This window comes from Momordica charantia (assembly GCF_013281855.1).
Source record: "Momordica charantia cultivar OHB3-1 chromosome 9 unlocalized genomic scaffold, Mcharantia_2.0 BLBB01000009.1, whole genome shotgun sequence".
NCBI lineage: Eukaryota > Viridiplantae > Streptophyta > Magnoliopsida > Cucurbitales > Cucurbitaceae > Momordica > Momordica charantia.
Window position 1 is genome coordinate 31516557 of NW_028275167.1, and position 15825 is coordinate 31532381.

A 15825-nucleotide genomic window follows, 5' to 3' on the forward strand; every position below is an offset into this window, starting at 1 on the left:
TAAAAATGGAGGCAATTAGAAAAATATCTTAAAATAAATATGTAGTTTTTTTTTTCCTATAGAAAAATAAATATGTAGTTATACTTATCACAATTGATTTAAAATTTTACAAAAAATGTCGTATTCTGTACTTCGGCCCAAAGAAGCTCGATCTCATATTTAATTAAAGCCCCCAACTTCTAAACTAATTACATATATGCCACCCAATCAAATTACTTTTAACTATGCACAGAGCGAACAGCCCAACAGTAATTGACATTTCATTCTCCACCTCCAGCTAAAAAAGAACTTTCGGGTATTTTCATTTTCTATTTGCATTGAGTATTTTCGTTATCTCTCATTTTAATCAAGAATTTTTCATAGCCCTCCAATGATCGGTAAAGAAGAAATACGAACGAAAACCAAAAGAAAATTGATCAAAGAAGAAGACGAAGAAGTCGTCGATCGTGAGCTGCAAGAAATAACGCTGGAATTTATCTTAATATTATGAAGGGTAAATTGACCTTTGGAAACACGTAAGATTGACTAAAATTTACTTTTATGGCATTTTTGAAAACTAACGATATTTTAATAAATACACATTTATTTTGACATTTAATACATTTTCAATTAAAATTTAAGAAAATTGTAGTGGGAAGAAAAAATGTATTTTGAATTTACTTTTATGGCATTTTTGAAAACTAAGGATATTTTAATAAATACACATTTATTTTGACATTTAATACATTTTCGATTAAAATTTAAGAAAATTGTAGTGGGAAGAAAAAATGTATTTCAAAATGTGACATATTTTTTAAAATTTTCAAATATAACACAAATTTTCACTTATATCAATAATAAATCAAATACTCATATTACAAATATATCATATACTCATATTAGTAGTATATCACATACATATTACAAATATATCATACACTCATATTAGTAATATATCAAATATATATCATATACATGTATCAATAGTCAAATATATTACAAATGTATATCATTTGGGTGAAATTATCATTTTAAAATTGGACCTCCGTTTGAAAAAAAAAATTATTTGAAAATTTTAAATGTAGTTGCTATTTGGCTAATTTTACTAAATATTTTTACCATATTTACAGTTGTTCTAAAATTTATATATAATAATAAAAATAATAACTCGTACATAATATAGATAAAAATAGTAAAACATCAAACTTTTGTTAAATCCATTAATGCACATTCTGTGGTAAATTTTTAATCTAAAGTTTAATAACATGATTGGAATGAGTAGGATTGAAAATAAAAAAAAAAAAAAAATTAAACATCAATAAGCTGTAAGTTGTTCTCTTCTTATCTATGATATAATATTTTAATAAACCTACGTTACAACTTCTTTTATTTAATAAAAAGTTAGATCAAATCCCTAAAATAATTCAACAAAAGGATAGCAACAATCAACAACGTGAATTTGTCGTTTCTATGTAAATTAATGAACGAAGGATTCCATCAGAAGGCAGAGGATGCATTTCAAAGTTTCATCTGAGTCTACATCACCACATAATAAACAACTTCGCTGCTCTATATTTGTGTTTTTAATAACTTCTGCCACCAACTCCTCCATCATTCCACCAATAATAACAAAGTGTGACCAAATGCATATTTTAATGCCGAACGTTGAGAGACATCAGCATTCAGACCAACTGAAAGCAAGTAATTTCTACAGTACAATGGATCTTCCCAACCATCTCAGAAAGCAAATATTTGGCTCCAAGAAATGTCTGAATTTATATCATCTATTTGAATAGAATACAGCCTAAATTTTAAGTCGTTATAGTTTGAATTTTTCACATAGCCTACAACAAACTTGTATCCTAATTCACGAATCGGACAACTCTTAAACTTTAATGCCAAATTCAAATACAAGTTATTGAAAAGATGGAGACTATTTTGTAGGTCGGAAGACAAACCTGCATCATGCATTGTAGACAATACTCGCCGACATTCTCCGGCCTACAAAAGTAAAAACCATGAAGAAAGCAGCAAATAGTAAAACAAAACGCCGCTCAGGAAATATTGGCATTTCCGACCGTCGACCTGCTGCAATGATTCTAACCCACATGCTTTCAAATGTAATGTTATCCAAAGATAGATAATTCGGAGGGTATAATAGGAGTAAAGAACCGAGACCATTGCCATTTTTCCATGTGGCTAAAGTGGCATTTTGATTTTGCCTTATTCTGAAAGTATCACCTACTTGAGAATTTGAAATAAAGTAGGAAATTCAAGACGATGAAGAGTTCAGGCAAGACTAGAAAAGGAAGTAATTTTGTGAAAGTGGAACCGAAGTGGCGGGCGGGCAGGTAAGAACTTCGCCATCAGCTTTCACGGTGTATGTTTCGGGATCCACTTCGATGTGTGGAAGGGCATCATTCCACATCATGTCAAGTTTAGTAAGTTTCCTAACATTTCCTACTGCTTCAACTCTCTTTTTGAGTCCGTACATGGCTTTAACTCCAGCGTTAACTGCTGCCTGTGTGAGACAAAGTAACAGTTCAGGTTCAACAAATTCACTACTTACAGAGTAATAGAGAGCGTTTCAGAAAGAGAGTATGTGAGAACTGCCTTGCTGACGAAGGCAATTGAGTTGCCACTTCCAGCCTTCCCAAAGGATCCAAACATTGGCCTCATCAGTACCTGCAAAAAGCAATAGAGCCAGCAATTGTAGAAACGCCACAAAGGCTAAAGTGCTCCAATCATATGGAAAAACTCTAATAAACGATCAAAAGATTGTATCATTACTCTCACTTCTTCCTATAGGGGACATTTAGGTGGATTTGGGAAAAAAGATTGAAAAGGACAAACCTAAATTTTTTCTGGTTGTCCACTATAATTTTCTTCAGCTAATCGAATATCATAGTTTGGGACTTACGGAAATACTAGAAATTGAATGGAACTCACAAGGATTTGGTCACAGAACTAATGTTGGGGAATAAATTAATTTCCAGTTCAAAAATGATAAATTGCCTTCAACTGCAGTCGAGTAGTCAGAATCATAATATAAAAATCTAACTCAACGCTGAACTTCCTTACTATCACGTTTCCATTCTGTCACACAATTCATTCGTTGTGTCGGAGTGGCATAATTGAATTTACCGGTTCAGGAGTAGGAATGCTTGCATTTGGATCACCCATGTTCGCCCATGCAATTATACCACCTTTAATCACCATTTCAGGTTTTGCCCCAAAAAAGGCAGGCTTCCAAAGAACAAGATCAGCCAACTTTCCGACCTGTGGAACTGACTGGATAAATAAGATCATTCCACAAATTTAATGACCAAGAACAATGTCAAAACTTGACGAAAACTTGACAATCAAAAGATTTATGGTGTGTATATCTTTTAGTTTAAGTACTCTTTTTGCACTTATTTTTTTAATTAATCATCTCTGAAGCAATTTTAATCTCTTTCAAAACACTTTTTAGACAATCATCTCTAGAGTATTTTGTCAGAAATGATTTTTGAAGTAATACAATTTTTAAAAAATATTTTTTGTTTATTAACAAATACTTCAAAATTTTTTGAAAAGGACTTTAGTTATCCAAAAAAAAAAAAAAACTTAAAAGAAATCATACTAAATACACTCTAAATGAGTAATTATTATAAAAGTGCGGGTAGAAAAAATATTTTTATTTAAAAAACACTTTTCTCAAACATCATCCCAAACACACTATTATTGCACCTGCCTAAGGTTATCTCACTTTGTTTAATACGAGACACCGCAATTGTACCTTAGCGCTTGTTGAAATAGTGGACGAAACAATATAAATGGAGAACAAAATTGTTCAGGTTTCGTTGATATTAATGGTAATATCTAGCTCATCATGTAAAATCTAGTCAACTAAAAGAATCAAAACTACAATACCTCTACTGAACCAACATACTGAGAAAACCCGTTTGCTATGGCTGGATTTATGGTGTATTTGGATACATATCGCTTGATCCGAAAGTTGTCATTGTCTATCTCAGGCGATCTTTCCAACTTCATTTTGTGTGCAGTTTGCCAAGTTCTGCTAATCACCTAAACAAACGATACAATGAACTAAATTGCGGATCAGAATACTTCATCCTTCAGTTAGGAACTACGATACAAATCATGAATTAAAAAACCAAACAACAAATTTCTCATAATTAGTGAATCAGTTGCCATCCCTCAGATGAATGCTCTCCTGTACCAACTTCCCAGTTCCCAGAGCCTCCAGTGGCACAGCCGAGATAGCAATAGTAAAGCTGACATCGTGATTACCATGAACCAACATTATGAGTTACATATCTGTGAGGGCTTCTCCGCGCTAACATGATAATTTCTCTACTTAGATACAAAATTTACTGTTCTTTATTTAGGATTATAAACACTATACTGCCTCACAGTAAAATTTCAATAACCAACTCCCCTGTCCCAACGAAAATAAATTAGGATTGATGGAAACAGACGACAATAATATTTAAATGGAGACTGAACTACCTTCTATTGCCCTTATGGTATAATATGGAGAAAAAGAAAAGGATGCAGATGAATTAAGAACCTCTCCTATGCGACCCATAGCCTGTGAATCAGAAGATATGATACTGATTGCCCCCAAATCATGCAAGATATCTTCTGCAGCAATTGTTTCCTTCCTAATTCTTGATTCAGCAAAAGCTACGTCTTCTTTAATATTGCGATCAAGATGATGGCACACCATCTGTAAGAAATAAAACCGAAATTCAATCTTCTTCCTTCCATTTTTTCTTTTGAGTTATGCAGTGCAAAAAGAACTCAGCAAGTAGAAACTGCGGTGGGAAACTCAGATTAGAAAGATAGTGTTCACCACAGAAACTAATCTCATTTCTTTTTTTATACCAGCATGTCAAGATGTTCATCTACAGTGTTTGACGTAAATGGTCGTGTAGGATTAGTTGATGAAGGCAGCACATTTTTCACACCACACACTCGAATGATATCAGGAGCATGACCACCTCCAGCTCCTTCACTGCCCAAACAATACAAGGCAAAGCGTGAAAAAGGAGTAGTAGTTTCTAATAAAACAAAATTACGGCTAATATATAATTGTATATTCATCATTAAAGTCAAAGAAACTTCCTGACCAAAAAAAAAAACAAAGAAAGAAGCTTCTTTTTTACACTACAGAATATGTCAAGAGCAGGATGGACCTTTTACCTGTGGTATGTGTGTATAGTTCTTTCCTTAAAAGCCGCAATCGTTTGTTCCACAAATCCAGATTCATTCAAGGTGTCAGTGTGAATATTCACCTAATAAAATAAGAAAGGCGACAAGGCAGCTTCAATAACCATGATCCAAAACTTCTTCAAACTAATGGAAAGAAATTTTGGAAGACTGAGAAAGTACCTGAATATCATATTTTTCTGCCACAGTTAAACAACTGTCAATTGCAGCAGGAGTAGTTCCCCAGTCTTCATGTAGCTTCAATCCCATTGCTCCAGCCCTTACTATTTCATGTAGCTCATCTGGCTTTGAACTGTTCCCCTGGAACAATAAAGGTGTTGTACTCGAACTAGGTAAAATTCAGAAAAGGGTGAAATCAGCAAGCACCTAGCTGCTCCAAGTCCTCGTGATAGAGTGATTTAAATTACTTTCAAATTTTATTTTGACAATGCCAACGACCGTCTTTTCGACGGGTATGTACATACCAATATAGGAAAAAGAATTCACAAAACAAGCAATAAGTTTACTTACTTTTCCTGTAAACCCAAAATTCAAGGGGAGGTCATCAGTTGATTGCAGCATCATCCTCATCTGCACTGGGGATGGCGTGCAAGTAGTAGCACAAGTTCCTGCGGCAGGCCCAGTTCCACCTCCCACCAGTGTTGTGATGCCTAGTTAAATGCAGAGTCATGTACAAAAAGAAAAAAAACAGCGTTGGACATCAGAATGCTTTCGTTTTTTAAGTGTTGTATCAACTCCCATGTTTACTGTATATAGCTTAAAGTGAAAGATGATCTATGGGATTTTGAGATCAAATACAAATTTCTGAACCAAGATTTTTAAGAATGAATTATTATACTTTTCATTTCAAATACTACAGAATTCTAATTTCCAACCATCATGAAAACACAGAAAGCCAATGAAATCACACCATCAATTGATGACGCTGTCACCAATTGACATTAATCTAATCCTCTTTTGTCCATAATTGTTTAGCTTACCGCTTGATATTGCTTCATATGCCAGTTGAGGGCATATGAAGTGCACATGACAATCTATAGCCCCTGCAGTAACCAATAATCCTTCTCCAGCAATAACCTCAGTATTAGCCTGATCACATTGAAATGCAAGGAGTCAGCAGTATAAATATACCTCCAAAATCATGCTGAACCGAGACATATTTTACCCCAATAATCAGATCAGGACAAACACCATCCATGACATCAGGATTGCCAGCTTTTCCTAGGGTCATAATGAAGCCATCTTTGATACCAATATCTGCCTTGAAAATTCCGGTATAATCGATGATGACTGCATTGGTTATTACTGTATCAAGAGATAAAGCTGGTGGACACCCACAGGACTGGCCCATTCCCTCTCTAATAACCTTTCCACCTCCAAATACACACTCATCTCCATAAACAGAGAAATCATGTTCGATTTTAGCATATAAATCTGTATCACCAAGTCGAACTTTGTCACCAGTAGTAGGACCATACCGGTTCGCGTAGTCCTCACGAAAAATTTTGGTGGTGAATTCATCATCCCCTTCTCCTCCAGTGACACCTTCTCTGCAAAGTTACTTCTGTTATGAGGCTTCAATTTTCCGGGAAATACCTAATCACAGATTAAAAACAAGACAATAAGTACAAAATTGCAAATTAGATAGTTTAGACCTAGCATCATCTTCTTCTAAATGTCCAAAGCCTCTTGCATGCACAGCTTCCATCACTTCTTTCAATTTAGAATTGTCAACTGGGCCGTCAGCAATGCCATTTCCCCCTCTGATAACTTTGTTACCACCAACAGCTACAAGTGTGACACTTTTTCTATCCCCTGCCTACTAGGTAAAAGGAACAAATCAGCAAAGTGCCCAAAATGGCATATGTGGTAAGATTAGAGAGTTGGACATGCATCATCACACGTGCTTAAGCAACGGTCTTCTATCGTGTAATAATATCTCAGATAAAGGAAGGAGACAGATTAATTACACCTAACCATAGGTCATAGATTATAATGAATGAATGTAGAGATATATAAGTTCAAAGAAACATAAGTTAGACTGCTTTGGAAGCAAGAAATTGCAACATCTATGGATACAAGAGGACCAGCTAAAAAACAGTAATTCAACAATAATCTATAACTAAAAGCCCCCAATAAGGTTAAAAATTTCAACCTCAAATCGTATAGCTGATCCTGCTGGTATGTTGAGGCGCATGCCATAAGCTTTTGATCGATCAAAAACCAAGGAAGGATTCAACTCAATAAAGTGATAGTGGCTGCCAACCTAAGACAATATCAGTTGATTAAGAAATATCATTTATCTACTATTTTACTAAAAACTCCCCAGAAAAAAAAATATATATATTATTGCTTTAAAAAGTCAGTAACCTGCCATGCTCTGTATATGGATACAGAGGAAGCATATCCGAAACAAGCAAAACAAATGGAAAGCTATTTAAAATCAATTGATCACTTAAACTCAAAACTAGACAAACAGGCCAATAGAGACATTTGTCTGAGGCACTGTTTGCTCCAAGATATCAAGAGATACGCATGGCGTTTAGCATTTTAACTTGGAATCACACATATGTTCATCATCAAACCTAATACCCGGATATAGGGCATGATGCCAATATATAAGTTAGCCTCGATTGGACTACAATACATTGGAAAAAGGACATGAAGACACCTGAATTAGTCTGTCTCACAACTAAATTAGCAGCTGATTATTTCCATGAAATATGGTATAAGTTAGCCTTGACTAGTTTACGTTGAAAAAGTAAGAACACAGGAACACCTGAATGGGTCTGTCTCCCTTATTGACTACACTGAGTATTACAGCTTTCCGTCCAACATTAATCGCAATCTTATCAACTGGACAGATAATCTCACCAGGCACCGGATTATTTTCCATCAAAGGGAACTTTTCTAACGAAGGAACTGCAAAACAATTCTTTTGCATTAAAACCAACTGAGAGAAAATTCACTTTTCCATAAAGAAAACAACCTAAAACGTTAAGTATAAATAAAGTGCATGGACTGCTAACCCAAAGTTATACCCGCAAGCAGTTCTAGATAATACTTACAAGAAACAACACTCAAATTAGTAAAAACATTATATAACACTAAAAGGTTTACAAAGAGCATTTGAACCTTTCGATGACCTGTGCGAAGCAAAATCAAGGGTGTTGATAAAATGTCATGACATGATTCAAACTTAGTACCAATTTCTACTCATATTGTTTGTGATAAAAGCTGATAAATTAAATATACAGGAAGATAGAAAGGAAAAGAATTTCAAGATGGTCATAAAATTAAATTATTCTTTAGTTAGGAAGCAAGAGCAGAGATGTGTAGCAAGAAATCAGAAATCACGGGGATCTCTATTGAAGTCTTACGGAACCCCGAAAGTAGCATAACAAACCGTTGCCAAAAAAAAAAAGCGTAACAAATAAATCCTATAGAATGTAACACAAAACTTTGTGAAGGTGAGATCCACCTGGAAGAAAAGAACCGTCCAACGCTAGCTCCAGATTCCCATTTTCGTCATCAAAGGGCCTATGAACTGTGACTAACTTAGTCCCATCGGGAAAAGTTCCTTCAACCTATAATATCAATCTCTGGCATCATGCATGATTTTAAAGATTCTCGGGTATTTTTGCAGGTAACTGGGAACTTGAATTTATGGGGACTTCAAAATAATACTCGGCAGCACAATACCTGCACAAAATCCACAAGATGTGGAACAGCTGGAAGAACTTGTCTCCTGTCATGAAGAAAGTTAATGACAGGTTTGCAGTAGTCATTAATGCGTGGGTTGATATTAAAGCAATACAATATTATACATTCCCATAGGAACAAAATAAAAGAGTTTCATCAAACCTTCCTAAAAGTTTTCGCCCCAAGTCCATCAATTGTGCCACGCTCTGATCACCATTGCGAGCAAACTCCAAAATCTATGGGGAAAAACGTTAATCCCATTGGTCTCAACCTGAAACATGTATACACTAAAAAGAAAAGGAACAAAAACAGAGTCTAGGAATACTTCTAAGAATCCCTTTTGAATGTATCCTATCCAGTTCGGCAGAACCATAAAAGTATCTAACTAACCTGTGTGGCAATAAGTGCTACAGCTTCAGTGTAGTTCAGCCTCAAGCCACGAGCAAGACGCTTCTGCGCTAGATATCCCGCATTATGCAAACCTAGCTTGTCCACCTCCTTTGGAGTCAGCTTCATTCTTCCCGTCACTCGCGCAGCTCAAACTCCAAACCAGAACAGGCTAAAAAATCGTTAGCAGATAGCTCAACGATCAAAATTAATCCATATGAAGACCAATACATCGCGAATTAAGATTTTAAGAACCTACACTACAATAATATCGCAGAGAGTGAAATTTGGACACTTTTAGGGAAGAATACCTCCATAAATCGATGTTCAGTCCACATGAAACTCCATACACAGATTAGTTTCATTTCATATAAGCTTATTGGAATTGTGAACTTACCTTACGATGACAAATAACGTGGATCGGATCCCCGTCTTTCAAAAGCAGAGCTCCGGGATGGCGCTATCTTGCGAAGCACAAAAAGAATATGAAATTTGTGATTGCGAAGAGTGAGTACGTTGACTCGTCATGAAAGTGGAGCAAGACAAGTACAGAAACTGCATATTAAAAACCATTCGAATCCTTGGCGCTCCAATCCACCGCTATAATTGCTTTTCATTTGATGACCATTATAATTTCCATATCAATTGTAAAAGACATTAATAATTATCATATTGAAAAGCTCGAAATTCTCAATAATTTTTCATTAAAATTATCACTCCGTTGATTCGAATTTCACTCCCTCCAAAAAAAAAATCTTTTTACAATAGGTAAAATATAATTTTGTTGTTCCTCTGCTGACAAAATATCTAACTTGGTTGTTATACTTTCATTTTAGTTACTTTACCTTCATTATATTTTAGTCCAATATACTCTTAAGAAAAAGTGATCATTAAGATATATGTTTATAAAATTTTAACATAAATTTTATACATAATAACAATTCTTTAATATAAAATTATGACTACATTTTAATAAATATATTAAGTGTAATGTTGAGTTGAAATTGTAATAAAATAAATGAGTAAAGACAATCTCTTTCTAAAAACATATGAACCAAAATAAATGTCTCGAAAACATAAGAATACAATAACTAAAATGACACAAATTGAAATTATAATAACCAAAATAAAAAAATGGAATATAAGAACCAAAGTAGTATAGTAGATTAAAACATATAGAAAGAGATTTGTCTATATAAATTAAGTCCATTAGAGAGTTTGAATTAAAAAAAATATATATATTTAATGAGAGAGTTTGAATTAAAAAAAAAAATATTTAAAGTGTGCGAGATTTGTAAAGTTGAAACTGACAAGTTGAATGGTGACAAAAAAATGTTAATTTTCTAAATTGGAATTGGGAAGCCCGTGACCTAGGAATGGCGTGCCTGAGGGCTGAGTAACGACAACTTGAACCGAATGTGCATATTTAAATTAAGAATCATACCGGGACAATTGAAAATTTAATCATTTTGTTAACATCTTTGTACGGAGAGAGATGTTTAATTGGGATTTTGCTATATGTGTGTATAATACCGAGACAATTAAAAATTCAATCATTAAATACATCCATTTTTTGTTTATCAAAAGATTTGAACTTTTTATAACAGAAATAAACTTTGTTCCCATGTACCTAAGAGATAATAATTTTTAGTATTAAACTCACCATATTTAAATTTAAAATCCAAAAAACCTCGAATCCTTGTCAACATCGGTGTTAAATGCATCTAGATGAATCTGATATAAGTTGTGCACGACCACCGACCAACAAGAATGAAATAGAATAAATTATCATTATTGGCAAGTAGGAAGTAAGCACATGAATACTTCAGCTTAAAAGTTTTACTCTATACTTTTTTAAGAAACAATACTTATGGGATAATTTTTGATGAGCAGGATGCAAGGTTGTGGGAATCATAATGGTCAGCAGATAGAATTCGATTTGTCGTCCTCCTCCCGAGTCCTGCCATGCTTTTTTTTTTTCTAACGACTTTTTTGGTTACGTGTATGAACATTATTTTTTCATGTTATCAAAAAATAAATACGGACTGAAGAGGCGATGATTATTATTATTATTGAGAAACGGACAGGGAATTGAAGTCTAGAAAAGGAAGTAATTCCGAGAGAGTGGGAGAGTACGGGCGGGCGGGCAGGCAAGAATTCGGCCATCTATATTCACCTGGTATGTATCGGGATCCACGTGGATGTTTGGAAGGGCATCATTCCATTTCATATCAAGTTTAGTTAGTTTTCTAGTGTTCCCCACTGCTTCAACTCTCTTCTTCAGCCCGTACATCTCCTTCACTCCAGCGTTAAATGCAGCCTAAATTATTAAAAACAAACAATTTTTTTTTTATTTAAGCTATGAGGTGGAAGAATATTGAAAGATATATATAATCAATAATGCATGCCTTGCTGACGAACGCAATTGAGTTCCCACTTCCAGCCTTTCCCATGGAACCATACATTGGCCTCATCAGTACCTACCCAAAAAACAATTAATTAATTAAAACCAAAATGCCCAGTTTCTATAAGCTGGGCTGGGCTGGGCTGGGCTGGGCTGAATTTACCGGTTGAGGAGTAGGAATGGAAGCATTTGGATCGCCCATGTTGGCCCATGCAATTGTACCACCTTTAATCACTTTCTCTGGTTTTGCCCCAAAAAAAGCTGGCTTCCACACAACAAGATCCGCCAACTTCCCTATCTGTGGGAGTGGGACCCTCGTACACGTGTACACCATTTAAATAAAATCAAAATCATCAATTAAAAAAAGAAGAAGAGAATTTTGTACCTCTACCGAACCAACGTAGTGAGAAAACCCGTTTGCTATGGCGGGATTTATGGTATATTTGGATATGTATCGCTTGATCCGATGGTTGTCGTTGTCTGCCTTCCTCGGATCGAGCGGTTCTCTTTCCATTTCCATTTCCAACTTCATTTTGTGTGCAGTTTGCCACGTTCTGCTAATCACCTACCCAAACCCAAACACCTCATCCTTAAATCCTAATTCACTCAAATAAATTTAAAAAGGTAATTAATGCACTAAGATTAGGAAAATAAAACCTCTGCTACACGGCCCATGGCCTGTGAATCAGAAGATATGATACTAATTGCGCCCAAATCGTGTAAAACGTCTTCAGCAGCAATTGTTCCCTCCCTTATCCTCGATTCAGCAAAAGCTACATCTTCTTTAATATTGCGATCAAGATGATGGCAAACCATCTGTATACATCAAAATAAAACCAATTTCAATCTTCTTTTTTTTTCTCCTTTTTTTACTGTTCTTCAGCAACTACAAACTGCAGTGGGAAACTCAGATCACAAAGAATTTCATTTATTATACCAGCATGTCGAGATGTTCATCTATGGTATTAGACGTCAATGGTCGTGTAGGATTTGTTGATGAAGGCAGCACATTTTTTACACCGCACACTCGGATGATATCTGGAGCATGACCGCCTCCAGCTCCTTCACTGCCATGGAAATTCAAATTCAAACATTCGACCTTTTAAAAACGGTACCTTATGGTTAGGAGTAGGAGAGTAAGATGAACTGAAGCTGTTACCTGTGGTATGTGTGTATAGTTCTTCCTTTAAAAGCAGCAATGGTTTGTTCCACAAATCCAGATTCATTCAAGGTGTCGGTGTGAATATTCACCTAATCAAATCCAAAATGAAAACGGTCAGTTCAAATTTCAATAACCAAACTAAGAATTTAAAGCTTCTCCAAACTTCAAAATTCAAAGTTCAAACTGAAAGAGACAGTAGACAGTGCCTGAATGTCATATTTTTCTGCCACAGCTAAGCAATTGTCAATTGCAGCAGGAGTGGCTCCCCAATCTTCATGAAGCTTCAGCCCCATTGCTCCAGCCCTTATGATTTCATGTATCTCATCTGGCTCCGAACTGTTCCCCTGCAACACAAATTATTTTCATTTTTAAAAGGTAGTTGCATCATTATTATAATTTACAACTTCACAAATCAAGTAATAAATTTTACCTACCTTTCCTGTAAACCCAAAATTCACGGGAAGCTCATCAGTTGATTGCAGCATCATCTTCATCTGTACTGGGGATGGGGTGCAAGTAGTAGCACAACTTCCTTCTGCTGGCCCCGTTCCACCTCCCACCAATGTCGTAATGCCTAGTTAAATTCGAATTCGATTATTAAACTTTCCTGACCACCACTAAAAATTTCATTTCATCTAGCTTACCACTGGATATTGCTTCATATACCATTTGAGGGCATATGTAGTGCACATGACAATCTATAGCCCCTGCAGTAACAATCAATCCTTCTCCAGCAATAACCTCAGTATTAGCCTGATATCCCCATTGAAATAAAAAGGAGTCAGTAGAGTATAATCAAAAAGCACATTGCTGAATAAAATTTAAAATTGAGATGGATGTTAGTTTTACCCCAATAATCAGATTTGGGCAAACGCCATCCATAACATCCGGGTTCCCAGCTTTTCCCAGGGAAACAATGAACCCATCTTTGATACCAATGTCTGCCTTGAAAATTCCGCTATAATCGATGATCACTGCATTCGTTATTACAGTGTCGAGCGACAAAGCTGGTGGATGCCCGCAGGACTGCCCCATTCCATCTCTAATCACCTTCCCACCTCCAAATACACACTCATCACCATAAACACAGAAATCGTGTTCGATTTCAGCATATAAATCTGTATCGCCGAGTCGAACTTTGTCACCTGTAGTAGGACCATACCGGTTCCCATAATCCTCACGAGAAACTCTGGTGGTGAATTCTACCCAATCCTTATCCTCTCCAGTGAAGCCTTCCCTGCAGAAATCACTTCTAGTACAAGTCTTCTAATGCAGTAATCAAATATAACAAATTAGATAAAATTTAGAGGACCTAGCATTTTTCTCTTCCAAATGCTCAAATCCTCTTGCATGCACAGCTTCCATCACCTCCTTCAGCTTAGAATGATGAACTGGACCATCTGCGATGCCATTTCCCCCTCTGATAACTTGGTTACCACCAATAGCTACAAGTGTGACAGATCTCGTATCCCCTGGCTACTAGTCAAAAATAACAAATCACCAAACTCAAACGGAAACTAAGTTTAGTTTCATAACAATTTCGTTTGTAGTTTTCTATTTTTAAAAATTATGCTTGTTTAGGAAAAATTTCATTTGTAAGTTTTTCATCTCTTGAAAATTTTGAATTCTTAGTCAAATTTCAAAAACAAAACTACTTTTTGAAAACTACTAGATTAGAGGGGTGAGAGTAATGTTTTTAAACTTAATTTTGAAAAACAGAGAACCCAAAACGAAATGGTCATATAACCGGCTGGAAAGAAAAGTAAGAAATTTGAACCTCAAATCGTGTGGCTGATCCTGCTAATATGTTTAGGCGCATGCCATAAGCTTTCGATCGATCAAAAACCAAGGAAGGATTCGTTTCAATGAAGTGGTAGTGGCTGCCAACCTAACCTAACCCAAGACAAGATCAGTTGATTATTAAAGAAAGTTTTACTATTTTCCTAAAAGATCTCATTCTCGCCTGAATTGGTCTGTCTCCCTTATTGTTCACACGCAGTATTACAGCTTTCCGTCCAACATTAATTGCAATCTCTTCATCAACACACACAAACTCACCAGGCACTCGACTATTTTCCACCAAAGGGAACTTTTCTACCGAAGGTACTGCAAAACAAAACAATTCTTTTATTTTTTCCATTCAAACAAAACCAGATTTATAGAAAGAGCATTATATATATATATATATATATATATATCCACCTGGAAGAAAAGAGCCCCGCAAAGCTAGCTCCAGATCCCCATTTTCTGAATCAATGGGCTTATGAACGGTGATTAACTTAGTCCCATCGGGAAAAGTTGCTTCAACCTGGAAGTGGAATGTAACATCAATAATAATTAACTTCTTAGCTCTCACAGTATTTCATTTCAACCTCAAAAATCAAAATAATATAATACCTGCACGTAATCCAAAAGTTGTGGAACAACTGGAAGAACTTGTCTCCTGTCAAGTCATCAACAAATTAGTTAATCACAAGTTTCCCAAAAGAAGACTAAACAAAACATTCTCATCAAAGTACCTTCCTAACATTTTTCGCCCCAGATCCATCAATTGTGCCACGCTCTCATCGCCGTCGCGAACAAACTCCAAAATCTATGGAAAAACTAAAAGACAATAAACATATATGCCCCAAAAGTTTGCTTGAGCTGATCAACACTAATGCTATGTTAAATAAGCTAATGGGTTACAGAACCGAACCTGAGCGGCAATAAGTGCTACAGCTTCAGTGTAATTGAGGATCAAGCCTCGAGCAAGGCGCTTCTGTGCTAAAAATCCGGCATCATGCAGAACTAGTTTCTCCACCTCCCTTGGACTCAGCTTCATTCTTTTCGATCGTCACACAATGATCGAGATTATAGTTTCATATTTGTATTTATGTATATATGGATATGTACATATATAATGGAACTTTGTGATGGTGGACGTACAGGGCACGTGGCACCTGCTGCCCCATTG

The 15825-nt window shown here is 35.6% G+C and overlaps 2 protein-coding genes across 5 annotated transcripts; both read right to left on the minus strand.

The window, feature by feature from the left end:
- Positions 1-1730: 1730 nt before the first annotated feature.
- URE (urease) lies at positions 1731-9918 on the minus strand. 4 transcript variants are annotated; one of them, XM_022296120.2, is made up of 19 exons: positions 9701-9913; positions 9307-9458; positions 9079-9152; positions 8917-8962; positions 8696-8801; positions 7994-8136; positions 7370-7480; positions 6870-7033; positions 6380-6764; positions 6195-6303; positions 5725-5864; positions 5377-5514; positions 5188-5279; positions 4870-4999; positions 4553-4711; positions 3892-4047; positions 3124-3258; positions 2593-2664; positions 1731-2500 (listed from the first exon to the last, which is right to left on the minus strand). In XM_022296120.2, exons 2-19 carry the CDS (start codon positions 9430-9432, stop codon positions 2279-2281), a joined length of 2508 nt encoding a protein of 835 aa, XP_022151812.1. In that variant the 5' UTR covers positions 9433-9458; positions 9701-9913; the 3' UTR covers positions 1731-2278. The 4 variants fall into 4 exon arrangements, 3 of the variants coding, with proteins under 3 accessions (XP_022151812.1, XP_022151811.1, XP_022151813.1); XM_022296119.2 differs by having other exon boundaries at positions 9307-9475; XR_015787438.1 differs by having other exon boundaries at positions 2456-2500; positions 3061-3258; positions 9307-9475; positions 9701-9916.
- Positions 9919-11310: 1392 nt separating this feature from the next.
- Positions 11311-15751, minus strand: LOC111019692 (urease). Its single transcript, XM_022296104.2, has 18 exons — positions 15568-15751; positions 15389-15462; positions 15267-15312; positions 15072-15177; positions 14833-14975; positions 14647-14757; positions 14182-14345; positions 13719-14106; positions 13514-13622; positions 13304-13443; positions 13076-13213; positions 12867-12958; positions 12645-12774; positions 12365-12523; positions 12093-12272; positions 11871-12005; positions 11712-11783; positions 11311-11623 (listed from the first exon to the last, which is right to left on the minus strand). The coding sequence occupies exons 1-18, from the start codon at positions 15691-15693 to the stop codon at positions 11402-11404; spliced, it is 2535 nt and encodes an 844-aa protein (XP_022151796.1). The 5' UTR covers positions 15694-15751; the 3' UTR covers positions 11311-11401.
- Between the last annotated feature and the right edge of the window lie 74 nt (positions 15752-15825).